This window comes from Perca fluviatilis, chromosome 17 (assembly GCF_010015445.1).
Source record: "Perca fluviatilis chromosome 17, GENO_Pfluv_1.0, whole genome shotgun sequence".
Lineage (NCBI taxonomy): Eukaryota > Metazoa > Chordata > Actinopteri > Perciformes > Percidae > Perca > Perca fluviatilis.
The window spans coordinates 7,336,209-7,352,714 of NC_053128.1; the positions used below are offsets into that span (position 1 = coordinate 7,336,209).

A 16,506-nucleotide genomic window follows, 5' to 3' on the forward strand; every position below is an offset into this window, starting at 1 on the left:
ACGGTATAGTGTTAAAGCTTTAGTGAGTAACATTTTGATATTAATGAACGTCCGTTACATTCAAGCCATTGCCAAATGAGTTGATACAAAGCTAATTAAGACCACCAGCTCCACACAACTCTCTCTGTATTCCTCAGTATGGCTATGTTCAGAAGATTGTGTCGTTCTGACGACTTTCCTGCCTAGCGCTACCTAAGACGAAAGCGATTGGTTCAAAGAAATAAACCAGAGCACGTTTTTCTCCCATCCCGGAATGCTGCGTGGACTAGCCAGACCTTCCTTCGCAGCGCTGCGGAGGAAGGTCTGGCTATGTGAGGCTACCTTTTATTTAATCACAGAGTCATCATTCACTGGAAGACAGACCTGCTCCAGCAGAGAGTCCTGCTCGTGCAGCAGTCTGATCTCCTCCTCCCTCTGGAGCTCCTTCTCCAGCTTGCTCAGTTTTGCTTCTTCCTTTTCTTTTTCTTCTCTGGTTAAATATGAAGCTGACAGACCTGGAGTCCCTTCCTCTCCTCTCTCCTCTTCTTCTTCTTCTTCTTCCTCTTTCCCGTCCTCTCCTTCCATCTCTTTCTCCAGCTGCTCCAATAAACTTGTGGCTCCCTCCTGCTCCTCTTGCTCCATGTTCTTGAGCCTGTTTGAAAATAAAAAAAAAGTCAATATGTGTCTTTAAAAATATGCCATCAGCAGCTAATCAAAACATTCTGAGGTTCAAGTTCAGTATAAGAACACATTTTTACAGCTCCTTTCATTATTTTATAAACCAAAATAAAACCGTAACAGTGCAGCAACACATATACAGTGATGGTAACAATCAGTGTGTTAACATGCGCACCAGTGTTTTCCCTAGCTTTGTGGAGGACTTAGGTGCACGTATTTGGCGGGGGGGTTAGGCAAGAAAATGTTAGGTTTTTCAATAAAAAAAAAAAATTAGTCATTTCCCCTATACATTTTGTGTCTCTTTTGGGGATTTTGCGTCTCTTTTTCACATAATTTCGGACGATATTATCAGCATATCTGTGTCTAAAACGTTTGAAAAACTAGAGCACATAATAACTAAATAACTCTCAAAAAGCTTAAAGCTCTAGTGCGCATGTTTTTTAATCCTCCGTGTCCTCCTTGGCTACTAGCAACTGCATGGAGGAAGGCTTGTATCAGGTGGACGCACCAACAGGGTTGTTGTCATTACTTAGAATTCCTCATGAGGGGCGACAGAAACTACGCATTATAGCTTTAAAGACAAAACTTGCTAAAGAAGTCCAACGAAAATCAGTATTACATCTTAGAAAAATTAATTTGGCTTAGGTGGATCCCAAAACAGCTCGGGTGCTGCACCTAAACCTTACAATGTCAGGAAAAAACCCTCAGCAGTAACCGCGGTATGGTCTTACCCTGGTTAAATGAATAACCGGGTTACGCCAGTTCTCCCCGTATACATGAGCAGGAAAGAATGGGAAGAATGACGAGAGTAAGGCTTGGCGTATGGTAGCCGCTGTGTTCCCGGTGCGAGGTGTGCGAGCCATAAAGTGACGTCACCACGGCTTGTCGTTTCCAGCACGAAGGCCCCCGCGAGCTGTCGCGGCGCGTGCACCTCTGAAACTTTTGTAACTATGTGCCCACTGCGTGCGCTGTGCTTTCAGTTCAACATGGTCGGCTGGGAAGAGCAGGGTTCGCCTCTACAAAAATCTGTGTGATTCTTCATTTGTTGAAAAGAATTCTGGTACAGGATATAAAATCCTCTATTCCAGACTCAAGCAACACAAAACAAATATATACTGTATATTCACATTTTAACATGTTGTTTTCATAAAACATTCATTCCATGATTGAAATTTTCTAACAATTGATAAATAAATTACATAAATTACTGACAAGCTTCATAATTATGTTAGAAATTTAGGAGTTATCTTTGATCAGGATATATCCTTTAATGCCAATCTAAAACAAACCTCAAGAACAGCCTTTTTTCATCTTCGTAACATTGCCAAAATTAGGAATATCCTGTCTCAAAACGACGCTGAAAAACTAGTCCATGCATTTGTTACTTCCAGGCTGGACTATTGTAATTCCCTACTGTCAGGTTGCTCAAATAAGTCTCTTAAGACTCTCCAGCTGATCCAGAATGCTGCAGCGCGTGTTCTCACAAGAACTAAGAAAAGAGATCATATTTCTCCTGTATTAGCTTCTCTGCATTGGCTTCCTGTTGAATCCAGGATTGAGTTTAAAGTCCTTCTCTTGACCTACAAAGCTCTAAATGGTCTAGCACCATCATATCTAGAAGAGCTCCTAATACCCTATTGTCCCACTAGAGCACTGCGCTCCCAGAATGCAGAGTTACTGGTGGTACCTAGAGTCTCTAAAAGTAGAATGGGAGCTAGAGCCTTCAGTTATCAGGCTCCTCTCCTATGGAACCAGCTCCCGATCTGGGTTCGGGGGGGACGAAACTGTCACCTCATTCAAGAATGAACTTAAAACTCTCCTATTTGATAAAGCTTATAGTTAGGGAGTGAGGAGTTTGCAGTGTTCACCTAACTGGCCCAACTGCTTCTCTTCATAATTGTTAGTTTAATAATACATAACAAAGTAGAGGGGGTCAGGCCAGCCAAGCCAGATCCGGCAGGGGGAGAATTCTAAGCCCGAAAAAGCTACCTCTCCTTATGACCTGTCTCTCTTAGTTACCTGTTATATTTACGCTGTTATAGTTCTAGACTGCCGGGGACTTCCTTCCTTTGACACACTGAGCTGCTCTCTCTCTCCCTTTCTATTACTGTTACTATTACTATTACTATTTGTGTGCAGCCCGTCCCAGAAATGCTTGTTACTAATCCTAGCTTCTGGGAGTTTACTCCCCGAGTCCTTATGCTTTTTCCCCAGCGTATTTCCTTGGAGAACGTTGGCACCAAGACCCTGGTCGCAGCTGTCGCCGTCGTCCTGCTGAGCACTCCCTGCTGAGCTCAGCGACCCCCCTTCAATGCCATGCTGCGTCCTGCTGAACCCTGCAGCTCCCGCTACATCCAGTCACTGTTCCATTATTAATGTGACTACTATCGCCACTGTTCATCACACCCCCAACCGCACGTCAGACAACGCGCTACCAAGAGCCTGGGTCTGTCCGAGGTTTCTTCCCAAGAGGGAGTTTTTCCTCGCCACTGTCGCACTGCTTGCTCTTGAGGGAATTACTGGAATTGTTGGAATTGTTGGGGCTTTGTAAATTATAGAGTGTGGTCTAGACCTACTCTATCTGTAAAGTGTCTCGAGATAACTTATGTTATGATTTGATACTATAAATAAAATTGAATTGAATTAATTATACATTACACCTTTTGACAGGCAAAATGCATCCAACCTATTCTTAAAGGAATACGCCACCATTTGTTGAAATAGGGCTTATCACGGTCTACCCTGGCTGTAGATAGGTGGGCCAACGCATTTTTTGTCTCAGTGCAAGTAATTAGGTTGTTTTTTTGTCTTTTGTTGGCTCACTTTTACTCACAACATGCTAACCGGCAGCATATGATTCCATTCACTACGCTAAGCTAACTAGCGGTGGTGCTGCTGGTGTTGCAGCGGACTAAAACTATTTCAACAAACGGTGGCCTATCCCTTTAAAGGAGTTATCTAGGTCTGTTTATTCTCTTTGTCTGGGAAAGCACTTCCTTCCTTTGACACACTGAGCTGCTCTCTCCTCTCCCTTTCTATTACCATTTGTGTGCATCCCGTCCCAGAAATGCTTGTTATTAATCCTAGCTTCTGGGGAGTATAGCTTTTATCATCCAGATAGACTACTTTGTGTGTGTGTTTGTGTGTGTGTGTGGTTTTTTTTTTTTAAAGGAATCCAAAAGCCTACATAAAAATAAAGGGTCTGCCAGATTTGTGCATTCATATACATAATTTGGGAAAAATGACCTTTGTTCCCTCAGATGCCGATATCGCTCCAGGGTAGCGTGGCTGTACCCCAGCCTCTTCTCTGGGGTTTCCTCGGGCAGTATGGTGGGCAGGGTGGGTTTAGGGCGGTGATGAATGGCCGCCAAACGCTGCTGGACCTTCTGGACCTGCTGAGCCTGAGCGTGCAACTGAGACACCAGGCGAACCTTGGAGTCCCGCAAGATTACGATCCGTCTATTCATCTCAGTCTGCTTCTCACGCGTCTAGAGGGAGGGAGTCATGAAATGAATCTGCTATGCATGCAACTAATGTTCTTTCAATCATACATGAATCTAGTGAGTATTTGTATTAGTCGGTTAAAAGGCGCAGTAAGCGATGCTGCTCAAAGATTGTCGATATTTGAACTCAGCTGCCAAACAAATATAACACATAAGCTCCGCCACCCAGATTCACGGACATAACATAATGCAACTCCTGGCCGGGAGGTACATTCACATGCTCTCTCCCTGCCATCAACTGACGCCGCCTGTTGCTGATTGGCTGGAATAGTGTTTTGTGGCATGTGCTCTCCTTTCTGTTTGTTTTCCATTTACAGAGCTAGGGCTGTGTAGGCACACCAGATTTTTTTGTCAGCGCACGCAGAAATAGAGAGCTAGGTGACAGTGATTCACTGTATTTGACAAAAAGTGTATTATTGGATTAGCATCACTTACTGCACCTTTAATGCTTTCTGGAAGAAGTTCATGCTGTGAATGAGCTAAGATCTGTGCGTGTGCGTGTGCGTGTGTGTGTGTGTGTGTGTGTGTGTGTGAGAGAGAGTACATTTTCCTCCAGGCCTATCAGCTGCGCTCTCTTCCTCTCAGCGTTCACCCTCAGGTGTTTCGGCACCGTGAAGTCTTTGGCTGACTTTAGTTTTAAGTCTCCAATGTTCTCTTTGGCTTCGCGGATGGCCTGCACATCCTGCGGATCCTCGCAGTTCTCGTCTGGCTTCTCTGCGTAACTGAGACACAACAATCCATCACAGTTCAGGTCAACGGCTCGGTTTTTGCACCTGAGACCCCTAGCGGCAGAGATGGGAAGTAACGAAGTACAAATACTTCGTTACTGTACTTAAGTAGATTTTTCGGATATTTCTACTTTACTTTACTATTTTTTTTTGTGGCGACTTTTTACTTTTACTCCTTACATTTTAACACGAATATCGGTACTTTCTACTCCTTACATTTTAAAAATTGGCTCGTTACTTTAGTTTTGTACAAGAGGTCGTAATGTCGGAGAATAGGCGCGGACACGCGCCTCAAACCGCGAGCGGGCGGCCCTACACAGAAAAAAGTGAGAAAAAAGAAAAAGACTGCTGTCCGGAGGATAATCAGTTGAGATCGTGTGTGTAACGGCCTTTGAGAACTCTAAGTCGTATAACTTATGTTGTCAGTTAATGTAAGCCTGTTGTTGTATTGGTCTATAGTTCCTGCACAGTTAAAGTAGGTTAGTTAGTGATTTAGTTGTTTGTGTTCTTCACCTGTTAGCTAGGTTTCACGTTGCTACACGCAACGTCATTCCCAAGCATCAAAAGAGAGAAGTTGTCCGTGTTTTACAGACACACCTGGGGGGGGGGGGGCGAAGTTTGAAACCAGCATCAGCTTTAAATACGGTCCTAATCTAGTCCTCACTAGCAAATTTCAAATAATTTCACTGGAGTTACCGTTATTATTTTTCACGTGATCAATACTGAATTCAATCTAATTGGATGGGAATATACTGTAGACTACGTTGCATGTAACGCACCACTACAAGACGACTCGACAGATTCGGCCGCATTCTGCATTCATTTGCAACAAATAATTGCAGCATGATGGTGGTAACGTTAGCACTAGTAGTATGGACGGCGACATGATTGAAAATGAAGAAAACGGAGATCCCAGAGATTAGGCAGACAAGCAGCAAGACATTCCCAATCATCCCTGGCCTTATCTGAGAGAGATGTTTGAGATAGGCTAGGAGGCATCAGGTATGACTCCTGGCCAATGTGCTGTGTAACTCTAAAAGTATGGGGAACTTCTTAATTAATCTATGTTTAGTAATTCATATTGTATCCTTTATTTTCTTTCTATATTTGAGCACACACACATACATGTAGATTCCTTTACATGTTAAGGGGACGATTAAAAAAGAGAAACTGGATCTGTGAATTCTCACAGAATCACAATTGAATTTGAATTGAATCTTATTAAGCTGGAGTCCCAGTCTCTGTCACAATAATCATATATGTGATGTTTGGCAGACATCCATTTAAAATGTAGACAATGGCATATAAAGAGCCTGGTTTTTATGTCCACTGAAGTTTCTCAGCTTGCACTCTAGTAACGTGTGTGGTCCAGGTAGCTTTGCATAAAAAGTGGTTGTCATTCGCAAGGCTACTTTTACTTTTATACTTTAAGTACATTTCAAAGCCTGTACTTTGTTACTTTTACTTAAGTAAAGAAGTTAAATCAGTACTTCTACTTTTACCAGAGTATTTTTTAACACAAGTATCTGTACTTCTACTTAAGTACGGGAAGTGAGTACTTTTGCCATCTCTGCCTAGCGGGTTACTCTGGCACTGCATTTTCAGGAAACAGGAAACCAACCATAAAACAAAATGGAGAATGCCATGTAAATCTAGTTAGAGCCCAGAGGACCGAGGTGAGGTTGTTGGACATGACACTCACAGTTGGGCCCATTCCTTCTTCCTCTTCTCTATCTTGGCTCGAGCTTGTTCAGCTTTCTCTGCAGCCTTTCGGAGCCTCTCGACCTGCCGATCCGCCAGCTTTATCCCCGCTGGACGAGCCGGCGGGGGGCGCAGCACCTCCTCTTCTGGAGAAGACAAACAAGTGATAGGTTGAACATAGAGACAGAGCCCATTGCGTCATAACTCTGAAAGCCACTCCCACCGGAGAGGAAAACAACTCCTCGCTCTCCATTGACTTGTATTAACGGTTTCTTCAGGTTTGACCAAGTCAAATTTAAAGTGCTCATATTATGCTTTTTGGCTTTTTCCCTTGCATTGTGTTATATATCTTTTTTGTGCATGTTATACAGTACAGGCCAAAAGTTTGGACACACCTTCTCATTCAATGCGTTTTCTTTATTTTCATGACTATTTACATTGTACATTCTCACTGAAGGCATCAAAACTATGAATGAACACATATGGAATTATGTACTTAACAACAAAGTGTGAAATAACTGAAATTTATTTATATTTTAGATTCCTCAAAGTAGCCACCCTTTGCTTTTTTGATAGCGCTGCAAACCCTTGGTGTTCTCTCAATGAGCTTCATGAGGTAGTCACCTGAAATGGTTTTCACTTCACAGGTGTGCCTTGTCAGGGTTAATTAGTCCATCAGTTGTGTTGTGCAGAAGTGCAGCCCTAATGGACAACTGTTAGAATTCATATTATGGCAAGAAACAATCAGCTAAGTAAAGAGAAACGAGTGGCCATCATTATTTTAACAAATGAAGGTCAGTCAGTCCGGAAAATTGCGAAAACTTTGAATGTGCCACCAAAGTTTTTATAAACTGCCGACTGGAAAAACTGAGCTTTTATTAGGACAAAAGTGAATACAGACGTGAGGAATCATCAGGGAGAGACTGTGGGATCCTAAGCTAACGATATGTTCAACGTTATTTGCAGCAAGCATTTTTGTTACAAAGTCAACTATGTCTGTAAGTAAGGCTCACACACGTGACGTCGAACATTCATTAGGTTAGAGTTTTGTCTTCATAAAAGCTCAGTTTTTTCGGGTCGGCAGCTTAAAAAACTTAAGTTATGGTTTCTCTACATTGTTGATAGTAAACATCACCACACAGCAGCTTTTAGGCATTTTTCTATTGTTTGCTAGCAGGCGGAATTGATGAGGATGAACCTTCACGCAATACAAGTAAATTGAGATTGAGTTGTTTTCCCTTTCGATGGGGGCAGGACTTAAATGCGCTCTGTCTCTATGTCTTTGACAGGTGAAACAAACGCAAAACCACTTTCCTACCTTCTAATACGCTGCTGTCTTTTACAGGCTCGGCTCTGGATTTTCTGTGTTCTGGTGCAGCAGCTTCGTCTTCGTCAGGCCAGCCGGGTCTGTGATGTCTGAGACCGGTTGAAGGTCTGGCGAGCGCCGGCAGACGGTAGGTGGACACTCTGTGGTCGCTGCGGATAGCGACCACAGTGACCACGTTGGCCTCCAGAGAGTCCTTGAACCTGAGAACAAACACTAGAGGTGAGGGCTTCAGTCCGGGGGATGGTTCACTTTACCTGCCACATGGACAACACGCCTCTAGTGACAGACTGTGCACAGATAAGAGTCAGTATAGTCAAGGTCAGACATTTTAGGGGACATAAACATAAGAAAAACTCATATTTGAGTGGCGAGGATCTTTAGCTAAAACATGTGCAGTAACTAGAAAAAAACTAATACTTATTTACCAAAGTCTTAATATAGACAAGTTTCAAAATAGCAGTATCCAAGCATTAACAGACAATAATGATCAATTATTATTAACTGTATTTCGGCTATGATACAGCAAGTATGCTTTGTGTGTGTGTCATCAGTACCAGTCCTGTAGTTTGCGGAGTGCTATGCTGCTGCGCTCCTCCTCCCAGGCCATCTGCTTTCTGACCTCCCTCACCCGCTGGGCCTTCACCCTCTCGGCCTGCTCCCTGAAACGCTGATCCAGCTGCAGCTCCTACACACACACACACACACACACACACACACACACACACACACACACACACACACACACACACACACACACACACACACACACACACACTTGGGTACATTGCACTGACATGCATAAGTTTCCTGATATAACAGTTTTCCCATAGGTTTGCGGAAGGCTTACGTGCACGTATTTGACGAAGGGGTTACGGGGAAAAAAACATATGCAATTTTGGATCATTTTGGAGCGTTATTATTAACATATCTGTGTCTAAAACGTTGGAAAAGCTAGAGCAGATAATAAATAAATAACACTGATAAAGCTTCAAGACAAAGCTTTCTAAAGAAGTCCAACTACAATCATTAGATCTGAGGAAAAGTCTTTTAGTCACGTTCATTCGGCTTAGGTGCTGCCCAAAACGGCTCGGGTGCTGCACCTAAACCTTACAGTGGTGGGGAAAACCCTGGTATCTGAGGTTTAACTTAAACCGGATGCAGAACTGGTTCAACTAAGGTTCAGGTTCAGTATAACTACAGTCATTAGATCTGAGAAAAGTAATTTAGTTAGTTTTGATGCTCACACTGATTTTACATTCATTCGGCTAAAGGGGTGCCCAAAACGCCTTGGGTGCTGCGCCTAAGCCTTATAACGGTAGGGAAAACTCTGTTCTAATATGCCTAAACCTAACCCTTACCGTCAGCACTTAAGTAACCTAGTTGCAGTTGGCTTTCTACAGTAAACATATCAACAAGAAACACATTTCCACAGCTGGGAAAGGGGACCCTCTACTGTTTCCCCCCGCTAGATTTGCAGATGAGGACAGATAATGACATGTCAGGATGCTTTCTTGTTTTTAAATAATTCCATCCACTGAGTATTTAACAAACTATTTGTGCCAATTGAACAGACCAATAGAGGCATATCTGATATTAGTCAGCCTGTGATGACAGTTGCTAAGGACAGCTGGTTCTGAAGGGCAGAACTAGTTCTGTAATCGCAATTATTTTACATAATCATCATTTCTTTGTTTAACCGCAATGAATTGCTAACGTTAGCTAAGGTCCTGAAGGGTATGGCTGTTGATCCTAATTGTCGGTTTGATGTTCATTTAAAAACCAAAATAGGTTTTATGATAATAAAGAGGCGTGGTATAACATATATAGGCATATTTTTACTTTTTTATTTTATCTGATTGAAACAGACCTATTCTCTGTCGAAATATATTGTTAATCGAAATCATTTCTGAGACAATTAATTGTGCAGTCAAATTTTAAATTGTTACAGCTCTAGTCAGGACGCTGTGTCTTGTTTCTGGTGTGAATTTTGAGAAGCAGAAACAGAAGCTGCAATGTCAAACCACATGAACTGTCATACCAGATGACAGTGGATGACGGAGGTGTGTGTGTGTGTGTGTGTGTGTGTGTGTGTGTGTGTGTGTGTGTGTGTGTGTGTGTGTGTGTGTGTGTGTGTGTGTGTGTGTGTGTGTGTGTGTGTGTGTGTGTGTGTGTGTGTGTGTGTGTGTGTGTGTGTGTGTCTGTACCACAGGTTTCAGGCGAACTTGCTCCGGCAGACTCTGGTTGACAGTCAGCAGCTGTTTAAACTTCTTTTGGAGCTCAGCCAGCTTCTTCTGCTTCGCCACAATCTTCAGCTCGGCCTCTCGACGCAGACGGTCATTCTCCAGCTTCTGCTTAGCAGTCTCAATGCTGGAGGGAGACAGCAGGGTGGGGGCAGGGGTTGGAAAGTCAGATGAGATAGAACTTGAGTTTGATTTTCTTAAGTTACAGTGACACCTAAATATATTTCTAAAATCTATTATAATTAGTGGCACAGAAAAAAAAAAGACAGATACACATAAGACACAAATAGAGTGACAGGGAAAAAGAGGAGGACCAAATTATCCATAAACAGATTATTCAAGCTCACCTGTAGGCTGCTGGGTCCTCAATGTCCTGGGCCAACGCCTCATTCTCAAGACCCACCTGTGTAAAACGTGTAAAATAAAAAAGATATTACTTTTACAAGCAACCATGCATTTGGCTTCCCTGCACCATACCTTCTATAAGTTTTTTTGCTCCCAAAAAGTTTCTAAATCATGTGCTAAACACATTTTTTAACAATCAACATCTTACAATCTGTACAACATACAACACCCTCCATCCTTGGAGCCCCGATTTGGATCTAAAACAAACAGACAAACAAGACTAAAGGCCGTTTTATGGTTCTGCGGAGGCTCCACGCAGAGCTTTCGCCGTAGCCTACATAAGTGGCATGATGTTTATACTTGTGCGCTGGTGTGTGCGTCGAGCCGGCATGTGTGTGTGTGTGTGTGTGGGGAGTGTGTGAGTGAGGGAGAAGTGACAGAGTGATGGCGATTAGCTTCGGAGCGAGTAGCGACTCTAGAGTCATAGTGAGAGGAACAAAGTGTCTCAACTGTTCTTTCTGACCACGGTGGGAAATCTGTAGCAGGAAAAGTTAACCCTCTCCTTGAGCTCATGTTGTTAATGGAGAAGGAGAACCAGGAAATGAGTCAGGGGGGAAACGCAACGCTACCAAGCCACGGCCGAGCGACGTGTAGTTACATTTCGAGAGGTACACGTCAGGCTACGGCGTAGGGTCCCGCGTTGAAAAAAATGAATGTCTACAAAATGTCTGAATTGGCAGACCGACTGATTGACTTTGTCATCCATAGAGCCCCCGCTGCATAAAGAGTTAATAAAATGCTGACCCTGGGTGAAGGAACCCTGGCCCTCGTTCTCTGCAGGCCTTTCTGCAGCTCCTCTGGAGGAAGCAGGCTGAAGGAGAAGATGTTCCCGTCATCTCCCACCGTCAGCACAAAAAGGTCGTCATGGCTACAGCGGATGTGCCGCAGGGGTCCGTACTGGTTGTCGTGGACACTGAGAGCCCAGTAGGCCTGCATGGAGGTGAGGCTGTGGTCAGCGGGCTGCAGAGGGAAAACCCTGATGGAGCCGGAGTGCATGCCGCAGAGCAGCAGCTGCCTGTTGGAGCTACAAACAACAGGAGGGGAACTTATACAGGGAACATGATTGTGTTTTCTGGCTTTATTTCACACTCCTTCTCCTTCTTCACAATATTCTGCACTAGGCGTATTTATTACTCTGTGTCACCTCTTACTGTGCAATATGCCATTTCTATTAATCTCATCAGTATATCTGTATTTATTTTAACTTTTTTACCTGTCTGTATATAATAAGGGTGTTTATAATGTATATATTACTGTTATTTTTTTATATTTCTTATAATACTTCTTGTATATTTGTCCTTTGTCTATTTAATGTGTATTTGTCTTATTCTGATGTGTGTGATTTTTTTTTTTGAGCTTCTGTAACAAGGGCATTTCCCCAGTTTGGGATCAATAAAGTATATCTTATCTTAAGTTATATTATCTTGAGGTAAATTTTTGTGTTATTTTTATTTTGAAGATTTTTTCTGTGCTGACTCTTGGTAGATTTAAGCTGCATGAAATGATTTTTGCACACTCTGCAACTCCAAAACAAGCTGGCAGACACACAGCCCTGACCTTCTAATGTTATGACGGCTAACATTTAAGCACACTGTTTTTTACACATCCAGCAGACACAGAGCAACATTACAGTTTCATCTGATTGGTGTTGTGTTTGTGTCCAAATGATGCACGTAGTCCAATAGCCACCGTCCTTTTAACACTGTTTTGGTCTAAACCAACTCCTGTGATAAATTTCTGGCTCTTTCTTCACCAGTTATTCAATAACTGTTGTCTGTCTGCTCTTCGGTGCTGAGCAGGGGTTCCGCCATCCATTCCGACATACCCCCACTCCGATAATTAGACGTCAACGTCGGCACCGTTTTCAAATGTCCCACCACTCCGACAATTTTTGTTTCCATTAGGGTTAGGGTTAGGGAATAGCAGCATGTCGGACTGGCAGCATGTAACCCTGAGCAGGGGTTGATAAGAGAACCAGCCAGCTGTAAAACCCAAACAATGAGCTATAAAAAAAAGGGCAAAAAAGCTCAGCAGCGCCCCAAAGTTAGTGAGAATTATCTGTGCGTTCAGCACTACGAACTCCATTTTTCACATTGCATTCTGTCATTTGATTCATTGTTGATATACAGAATACTGATTTGTAAGTTTCTACCTGAAGGCGATGGAGCGAATGGGGTCGTTGTCTGTGCTGTGGACAGGCAGGAAGTCAAAGGGCTCATCCTGCCGCTGGTCCGGATCCTGGTCCTGCTTCTCAGAGAACTTACAGTGGTACAGGAAACCTGAGTCATAGCCACCCTGCACCAGAGAGAAGAGAGATAAGTGGATTCAGTCTTTAAGTAAAGAATTGTCCAAAAGTCATCTTAGATTGTTTCTGTCATTAAAGGACAAATCCGGCGCAAAATCAACCTAGGGGTTAATAACTGATGACTAACTTTATAAGCTAATTAGCGGTTTGGGCTAAAACTGGTCACATTCAATTAGCATGAAAACATATCCCAGAGAACGGTTGACTCTGTAATCATGTCTTATTAACCTCTAGGTTCATTTTGCGCCGGATTCGTCATTTAAGTGTTATGATTAGTCTTGTTTTTAATAAAGTGTTGGGCTGGGTATTGTTTGAGCAATTTCTGATAAAAGTTTTGAAACTATACCTGTGTTTTGGTACCGGTACACTGTATGATTCGGGAGTGGATTACAAATAGCATTTTGGCTACACAAGTTATCAGACCAAGTAGAACTGCATGTGCTCTAGTCTGGAACAGCTGGTGTTGAGTAAGGAAATACAATCATGCAGCATGTGGTGTTAAAGGACTCTTAAATGTTTGTCTTTTGATCCAGTCGCACTCTTTGTAGAGTTTCCGGGCCATGTTTCTCTCATCTCTCATCTCTCTAGCCACTATCTCATCCAAATTTTGTTTTTCCTCAGTTTCTTTATTTTTTTTTCCCACAAGGACCAACTCTCATGGTGATTATCTATTTATAAATGTGTAATTGTGGCCTACCTAATGCTTAGTGTAATGTCTCTGTATTTAGTCAGTTGTGTGTGAATTTTTATGAAATCAGGAATTGTCGGATGACAATAACAAATGAATACTTTTGATATTGGACATTTATCGGGATGTAAAAAAGTAGTTGTGTTCCATGCCCGGCAATGATAAAGCGTGGGTTCTCACTTTTTTATACTGATCGATTAACAAATTGACTGCTTCAGTTGATTATAGTGTGTGTGTGTGTGTGTTTGTGTTTGTGTGTGTGTGTGTGTGTGTGTGTGTGTGTGTCTGTGTGTTTCTGTGTACCATGGAGAGCCAGAATTGGCCAGGCTGTGAGTAGAAGCCACAGTAGAGAGGACTGGGAGACTCGGGGATGTAGATAGAGGGCAACTCTTCCTCTTCCTCCTCTTCTTCTTCCTCTGGCTCTATGTCCGGATTCTTTGATTGTTTCAACCTCTCTTCTCTTTCTTTCTTCTTCTTCTCCTTTGCGGCTTGACGTCTTGCGATTTCCGCCTCTCTCTGAAAAACACAAACACACAAATGAAATTCCAAATGGTCTGAAACCGACATGGAGTTAGTTATTCACAATGAACATGCAGATTTGCTTTTAAATAACCTTTAAGACAGCAGGAAATGAAGGAAAGATAAATACTTAAATGAGACCAGAGAGATAGGCCACAGAGAGAAGTAAGGCTGGGTATTCGGTACCGGTACCGATACAAACACTTTGACTTCGATACCGGTTCCTAAACAATCTTTTTTTGACACTAATTTTAAAAAACAAAAAGAAATTACAACATTACACATAACCGCAGTTAGTTTTTCCTGCGTGCCAATCACCAGAATAATTAGATCTTGGTAGAATCATGCTGAGTGCTTATTGGCTCACTGACACTGATGAGATTTACTGGGCAATTATATCGACATTGATATACAAGACTAGATATCGTCTTACATTTTTGATATCGTAATATCGTGATATGACACAAGTGTTGTCTTTTCCTGCTTTTAAAGGCTGCATTACAGTGAAGTGATGTCATTTTCTGAACTTATCAGAGTTACTAGCTGTTTTATTATTTGCCTTTACCCACTTAGTCATTGCATCCATGTTATTGATGATTATTTATAAAAAATCTCATTGTGTTAATATTTTGTGAAAGAACCAATAGTCAAACATGCAATATCCAACATCGACATTTGATTTTTTTCCATATCGCCCAGCTCCACTAAAAAGTATCGGATTCGGTACCCAGCCCTACAGAGAAAACATCAGGTGTAAATATGATGTAGATTACAAACAAAACATGCAGTGTAATGTAAGACAGCAGTAAAAGGCTACAAACTAAAGCTGAGAAAGGGAAAGCCCAGACCTTGATTTGTGATTTGATGCTCCTGAACCTGAAAGATCTGCTGGACAGGTCCGGCAGCTGGAAGGTATTGGTCGGCCTCTCAGCCTCTGGATCAGGGCTCTGCACTTCGACCACGTGACCGCTCTGACACAGGATGAGCAGCCTGTTTTCACTCTGGGTAAAATCATGAAAGAAGTCGGTTGAATCAATAAGGTTCCATCGCAGAGAGTATTTTGGGTGCAGGTGGGTGTCGGAGACCAAACATACGTGGGAATGAGGTGACCACTCCAGCGCCTGCACCGGCCCGGGAACGCTGACGAAGCCGATGGGGTTGTATTTTTCCCCGACGGTGAAGAAGAACACAGTGCTGTCGGAGCTCTGAGCAGGAGGGTGGAGGCGAGAGGTCAGAAAGAACAGAATAGAATAGAATGCCTTCTATACACATGTACCAAGAGATTAAAAGCAACTCCTTTTCCAGTGCCAACTAATATCAAAAGTATTAGATATTAAATATTGCACAGAAGGTGGGTAGAAGAAAGTCCGGGGGTTAGGGGGTTAGACTGTGAAGTAGAGCTGGGCAATATATCGATATTATATCGATATCGTGATACGAGACTAGATATCATCTTAGATTTTGGATATCGTAATAACGTGATATGACATAAGTGTTGTCTTTTACTGGATTTAAAGGCTGCGTTACAGTAAAGTGATGTACATTTTCTGAACTTACCAGACTGTTCTAGCTACTCTATTATTTGCCCTTTCCCCACTTAGACATTATGTCCACATTACAGATGATTATTTATCTTAAATCTAAGTGTGAAGATATTTTGTTAGAGCACCAATTGTCAATCCTACAATATCGCCTCAATATCGATATCGAGGTATTTGGTCAAGAATATCGTGATATCTGATTGTCTCCATATCGCTCAGCCCTACTGTGAAGTTGAGACTAATAGCAAAAAAGGAGAAAAATAACTAAACTATGGATTAATAACGTGTCTATAGAAACTTCTCAAACCACTCCTGTGGCATAATTAACATCTCACAGTTCTAAACACGACACCAGCTCACAGGATAGGTTCAAGTATTCCCATACTAAGATATTCACACCAAAGTAAGCAGGTGGTTTATTCCCCTTGGTTTGTATTGTGTCTTTTAAAGTAAAGACGAGTTGTGGTGTTTCTGTCGAAATTTCGCTGTCAGAAATAAGCGAGTAGAAAAATGAAATCCATGTGTGTTTAATGACATTATGAGATTGAGGATGAGGCAATAGCAAGAGTTGTAGTCATTTTTTCTGTACCTCGTGAATTATATTCATCATTACCACAGGCTGAGATCACCTGTATCAACAAAAACTGTCAGACTAAGGTGGAACAGGAACAGAAATAACTTCTTTTTCCCTCATATACAAAAAAAATTGATGTGTGATTGTGCATATCTGTAATTTGTTCTCAGGTCTCTGTTCTAAAATAAGATCTAACTGTAATCTTATGGAGACTTTCTCCTGAAAAATAAAGGTTAACTACCAAAGGACAAACTTCGAGAGTCCAGGCTGACCAAAGCTGCCGTCTTTAACGAAGGAGCAAAATACCAACCTTACAGA

General features: G+C 42.3%; 1 protein-coding gene and 1 long non-coding RNA gene across 7 annotated transcripts in view; one reads left to right on the top strand and one right to left on the bottom strand.

The window, feature by feature from the left end:
- Window positions 1–16,506, bottom strand: part of LOC120545581 (cilia- and flagella-associated protein 44) — a 37,404-nt gene that overhangs the window by 11,667 nt on the left and 9,231 nt on the right. For all 4 annotated transcript variants that reach the window (XM_039780067.1, XM_039780065.1, XM_039780066.1 and 1 more), the window contains 13 exons: window positions 15,168–15,278; window positions 14,922–15,074; window positions 13,858–14,070; window positions 12,714–12,856; window positions 11,306–11,585; window positions 10,504–10,559; window positions 10,121–10,283; window positions 8,471–8,601; window positions 7,908–8,116; window positions 6,591–6,735; window positions 4,705–4,882; window positions 3,904–4,145; window positions 364–631 (listed from right to left, as the gene is read on the bottom strand). In XM_039780067.1, the coding sequence (XP_039636001.1) occupies window positions 364–631; window positions 3,904–4,145; window positions 4,705–4,882; window positions 6,591–6,735; window positions 7,908–8,116; window positions 8,471–8,601; window positions 10,121–10,283; window positions 10,504–10,559; window positions 11,306–11,585; window positions 12,714–12,856; window positions 13,858–14,070; window positions 14,922–15,074; window positions 15,168–15,278 (2,292 nt within the window). The remainder of the gene's footprint in view (window positions 1–363; window positions 632–3,903; window positions 4,146–4,704; window positions 4,883–6,590; window positions 6,736–7,907; window positions 8,117–8,470; window positions 8,602–10,120; window positions 10,284–10,503; window positions 10,560–11,305; window positions 11,586–12,713; window positions 12,857–13,857; window positions 14,071–14,921; window positions 15,075–15,167; window positions 15,279–16,506) is intronic.
- LOC120545582 lies at window positions 6,760–10,234 on the top strand. 3 transcript variants are annotated; one of them, XR_005636712.1, is made up of 3 exons: window positions 6,760–6,867; window positions 7,935–8,043; window positions 10,126–10,234. It is a non-coding gene; the product is annotated as an uncharacterized LOC120545582 (long non-coding RNA). The 3 variants fall into 3 exon arrangements; XR_005636711.1 differs by lacking the exon at window positions 6,760–6,867 and adding an exon at window positions 7,396–7,587; XR_005636713.1 differs by lacking the exon at window positions 6,760–6,867 and adding an exon at window positions 7,683–7,802.